At 34.1% G+C, this 5,843-nt stretch overlaps 1 protein-coding gene across 1 annotated transcript; it reads left to right on the top strand.

The window, feature by feature from the left end:
* The first annotated feature begins 354 nt into the window (after positions 1 to 354).
* LOC119543420 (olfactory receptor 9K2-like) lies at positions 355 to 1,296 on the top strand. The gene has a single exon (XM_037848245.1). The coding sequence runs from the start codon at positions 355 to 357 to the stop codon at positions 1,294 to 1,296; it is 942 nt and encodes a 313-aa protein (XP_037704173.1).
* Positions 1,297 to 5,843: the final 4,547 nt, after the last annotated feature.

Here is a 5,843-nt window from a genome sequence, read left to right as displayed (position 1 = left end):
TTATCTTAGTGTTAGGAATTTATTAGACTTTTAATATTTTGAAATTACCATATAAATCAAATGTCAAAGTAAAGAGACATAAAGATGTGTCATACTATTTTGTTGTTGAATATAACACTGGATTTGAATACAAAATATTGTACCTTGAGTCCAAATTCTGTTTAACCTACTATTACTTTAGGCAAATCTCATCTTTAATTTGCTCACATGAAGCACAAACAGGGTAAAGGATAGGAAAGTATTATGTCAACCATAATATTTTCCATTCTGTGAAGTGTTATATTCGTGATACTAAGGAAAGAGTGGAATGCTTATTTGTTGACTTTCTCTTATACTTTGAAGCCAAAATTTGCCATGGGTGACCAGGGAGGAAGGAACCACTCAGAAGTGACTGACTTCATTCTGGTAGGCATCAGAGCCTGTCCAGAGTTTCACAGTCTCCTCTTCCTACTATTCCTGACTGTTTATGGCATGGTCCTTCTGGGAAACCTTAGCATGATTGGCATCATTGTGACTGATCCCCGGCTGAACACACCAATGTATTTCTTCCTAGGCAACCTCTCCATCATCGACCTCTCTTACTCCACTGTTATTGTACCCAAAGCCATGGTCAACATCCTGTCTCAGAAAAAAACCATATCCTTTGCAGGTTGTGTGACTCAACTTTTCCTTTATGCACTCTTCATGGTAACAGAGGCCTTTGTCCTGGCAGCCATGGCCTATGACCGCTTCATTGCCATCTGCAATCCACTGCTGTACACTGTCCGCATGTCAAGAAGCATCTGTATCCAGTTGGTGGCTGGGTCCTACCTCTGTGGTTGGGTCAGTTCCATTCTTCAAATCAGTGTAACATTTTCCATGACTTTTTGTGCCTCTCGAGTGATTGATCACTTCTACTGTGATTCTAACCCAATTGAGAAGATCTCCTGTTCCAATATCTTTCTGAATAAGATGGTGTCACTCAGTTTGGCTATTCTCATTATTTTGCCCACAATAGTGGTTATTGTAGTATCTTACATGTATATTGTGTCCACAGTCTTGAAGATCCACTCCAGTGAAGGGAGAAAGAAAGCCTTCTCCACTTGCAGCTCCCACCTGGGGGTTGTGAGCTTGCTCTATGGGACTGTCTCTTTTGTATATCTCACACCTCCAGATAACCCTGAACTTCGCAAAGTGGCTTCAGTATGTTACATTTTGTTCACACCTTTGTTGAATCCTTTAATCTACTCTCTGAGAAACAAGGATGTTAAAGATGCTATGAAAAAATTCCTGTGGAAGAAAAATGTTTTACTTTAAATCAACTTCCACTTGTTTTCATTAGTAATTTCCTATAAGGAATGCACCAAATAACTCATTCACTTTCCTCAAGGGCAATGTTACATGTGAAAAGTCCTAGACACCCATGAAAATTTGCAGCATTCCTACAAAACAGTTATATAGCTCTCACTCTTAAGGTAATAATATATTATGGAAGTGAAGGAGTTTAGTATTTTATTGTTTCTCTTCCCTGTGTAAAATTTAGGTTACATAGAGAAAATACTTAGCAGAATGATTAATTTGGAAGCTCTGCATTTCAATGTGATATATGCAATTGACATCCATTATAAATACTAGTGCTGTGTTGTGTTTCTGATGGCATGTCAAACAGTGAGATTATGTGTATATGATAAAGAGGAAATGGAAGGGTAAAGAACCCACAGTGCTCTTTGTTGAATTAAAGGGGACAAAAATGGTGAAACATGGGAAAATAGCCTTGATTTGTTTTATGTTAGGACATTTTGTTTGGTGTTCTTTGAAAGGCATGGGCATTCCTGTTTTGTTCTCTTACAAGGTAATATTAATGATCTTTGTCAGCTCATGCCCACTATCTTTTGGATAATAGAAATTATTGGCGCTGAATATGCAATTATTAAAAGCACTATATTGAAATGAAATCAGGTTAAAAACTCATTGAAAAATACTACAGTGCTTTATAATAATATCCTTTATGAATAATTAGATTATATACTTACATATATATATACACACACACATACATTGTGTGTATGTTTGTTCATGTATGTATGTGGTGTGTATTAATTTGGTTGTAGAATAATTTTAAATTTGTTTTGGGATAAACACACATTGTCAACTGAGGGGAACAGGATGGTTAAGGCAGCATCTCTCAGGTTTGACAGGTCTCAAGAGAAACTTTCTGAGAAAGTCATGCCAGGGTTACTATTTCTGAAAGTGATCTAGGTAATGCTTCAGCTGAACTCTACATGTTGCAATGCCTAAGTCTAGATGATATCAAATGTAGAAAAAACTACAAAATAAATACATGGCCAGGTTTTTGTCCATATATTTATATGCTTAGCATTGTGAAAACTTAAAACATGGATCTTTGATTTGGTCTTTTTTTTTTTTTTTTTTTTTTTCTGTTTTTGTTTGGATAGCAACACCTCGTTTTGTGAATGCACAATGGCATTTTTGTGGGTTAATGTATATTAGGGTAAGGAATTTCAGGAATGAGTATTCTTATTGCTCAGATAATGAGAGAAATTAAGTGATTTAATCAAAATTATATTTATTTCCCCCCTCATCTATCAGTGTACCATTTTTATTGATGCTGTCTTTATTTCAGCAACGTACCATTTGAGAGCAAAACAGGAATCTGAATCAGCTTGGGAAACTGGTTTTTGGTATTTACGGTTATTTTTCTGGAAAATATCTTTTACAGGTTTGGCTGTTATTCATTGATGCCTGTTTTCCTGAGACTGTTTCTTTGATAGGATGGTCTCTGATATATCCACCAAGTGAGAGTTATCAAGATTTGAGGAAAAAAGCAATAAAATGATGGGTAAGATACTGCGTAGATCCATTTGCTTTAGCTTTTGATTTGGTGGATTGCATTTCCTGCTTTGTAGTCACAACAGATGACAGTATTCCGATGTTGCTTAAGACACTCCAGATGTTCAAAGGAATCTGGAAAATTTTAAAGCCAAGGTAGGATTCTTTTACTGGCCATACACATTGCCATGGGTAAATTGTTTCTGGGTTCAAAGTCCTTGTAAAAAAGTAGTGCCTAATAAACAACTTTCTTGTTACTTGTGCCATCAGGATTCCATCAGAACAACCCAATGTCATATCAATCTTTTGTTGACTATTATTGACAAAGTATTGTCTTTTTCAATGATGCATGGACACTTTTGAAATGTTGCCACATTCAAGAGTTTAAAGATTATATTCTGCAACCCATAATACATAAATTGTTGTTTAGAGGGCACTTTAAAACTATACATAAAAATCCACATGGAGAACACTTTTAGTAGTTATTTGATCTTAAGAGTCCAAAGACTGCAGGAGACACCTCAAATCCTTTTTACTTATTTGTACTGCATTGTTTCATCTTTCATGGTTACAACTTTTTGTACATGCACATATTTGATTGTTCTGTAACATCATGTACCGTGTTTTCTCTCCAAATTTAATGTATTGTTGGTGTTAACCTAATATTTAGTGTATTGTTTCAGAACTTTGGTGAGGGCATTTATAATATTTTCTATTGCCGGGATACTAAGATTCTCTGACTCAGGTATTTGCAAATGATAATTAGTCACTGATTCAAATTTCACAAATATGAGTTAAAATTACCAAATTATTAAGTTAAATAAGTTAAATATTGGACTTTCTCCATTTGTCTTTCCTGAGTATAGTCTCAACTCCTTATTATGGGATTTAAATTGTCATTGTCAGTGGAGAAGCTGAACTGATAAAGTATTGTAAAATCATTGTAATCTTAAATGGATATTGAACTATGTTTTTCTCTTATGAGTTGAGTATGGGATGTAACTTTACCTAACTCCATCATATCACTGTAGGTCATTAATATCAATAAAAATTTTGAGTGTTTGTAAGTCACTATACCAGTGGTCTCAAGAGGACAAAGTTACATTGATGGCTGGAGAGGGAGGGAAAGAAGAGGGAAGAGATAGGATGAAAAAAAGCAAGGTATCTTGAAACTGAGAACAGTGACAAAAAGAATCAGCTTTAAAGTCACTTCTTAATTATTTCAATTTTGTAAAAAAAAAAAAAAAACAAGAAAACAAAAAACAAAAAAACAAACAAAAAAACCAAGCAACAACAGAGGCAACAGCAAACAAACACTTTAAACAAAGTTTGATTTCCTTTTTCCTCACTTTTATGGAACATGGTTTTTAGATTTCTGAAAAAGCTTCCTCTTTAGCAACATTTTAAAAGCATCATTTATTTCATTTCACAACCTTTGACACTGATGATGGTCATTCAGTTTCCTCATTTGAATGCCCATTAGTTAGGTTTCTTTTGCTGTGACTGACATAGATTAACTTTGGATAACTGTAGAAAAAGATAAATATGTAAACATATAAATTGTCTTTTGCTCTGGAAGCACACGCACAATGTTAGGATAGGAACCAAAGCATTGCAGGAAGCTAGGAAGAGGAAACAGAAAGAATCTCCCAATCAGATCCAAACTTGTCAGAATGTCACACTATCAGAAAATATTTACTTCAATTCATTTCAGGTTTTTTGTCCCTCTGTTAAAATTTGAAATCCATGAAAAAGACCCTTATGTCCCTCATTGCTTTGGGGAGGGCAAGTTTCCTAACTGAAGCTCCACTGAACTGAACACAACTGTGAAGAGTTAATTCTTTTAACAAAAATTAGGGAGTCTTTTTATAAGGGAAAATTAATGGTGAACAGACCAAAACGACAAATTCCCCTAACAATCTATTGATTTTATAACCCAAATTTTGCATATTCTTCTTTCCATGTATATAATTCTCAACTCTCTAATATCTAACATAATGCAAAAATTCCATTTATATACAAAACTATTGTCACTCCATCCCCTGAGGGACACAACCCAAAATATTTTTCATTGCTATAGCAAGCTCCCAGTCTAAGATCCCTGCTGGATTTCCATTCTTACCCTAATTCTTTTTTATCCTGTCTTGTTATTCTATAATCTATACTAATGACAATTCTAACTACCATCATCACTACTGTAATCAATAATAAATAAAAAAATTATATATATATATATATATTTATATATATTTGCACAGGAATGACAGAAGACAAGGCAATTTAATGAAGCATTAAAACTTTATTAAAATATTTTTCAGGTAAGTGAATATGGACCATCCTACAGTTCCTATTTGTGAAATTGTTCATGAGGTCTTAGTGCTTTTTATAGACTTCATCTTTTCTTTATTTGGTGTTCTCATGCTTTTAATTTCAGCTTTTCAGAGTCCTCTGTCTTGGGGGTTTTCTCTAATACTCATTTCTAAGGGATATATTACTGGATGGTCTTAGTTTTGGGGGTAACTGTAGTGGAACAGACATGATTGATTGTCAGTATGGAACAGACATGATTGATTGTCAGTATGGCAGGCATTTCCTTCTTCCTTCCTGTCAAGCATTTTGAGTGGAAAAATTATTAGTCTACTCTTATTATGGTATTTTAATTTTCCTTTGGCAGTAACTAGTTCAAGGAGGGAATATATTCTATTAAATGGTATTTAAATAAGATGTAAGGAATAGTCTGCTGATGGTTTAAGGGTTATATTCCTTTCCCAATTTAAAAAAATGGCAGAATGAAAGAGCACTGCTCTTCAATCACTGCTTTTGGGTCATAAAAGAACAAAGAATAGACTGAGCCAGCATGGTAACTACATATTTCTATTGCTTCAAGTAAAAACAAAGTGAGTAAGTTACTTTCTAGTCAACAGAAGGAAGAAAATTTTGAGTATAAATATCTGCATATAAGATTCTCATGCACTGAATATTTTTGTCTTTGTAAGGATTACATCTGTTTTAGT

Source organism: Choloepus didactylus, chromosome 8, assembly GCF_015220235.1.
Source record: "Choloepus didactylus isolate mChoDid1 chromosome 8, mChoDid1.pri, whole genome shotgun sequence".
In the NCBI taxonomy this organism is placed as follows: Eukaryota; Metazoa; Chordata; class Mammalia; order Pilosa; family Megalonychidae; genus Choloepus; species Choloepus didactylus.
This window is presented reverse-complemented; position numbering and strand designations above follow the sequence as displayed.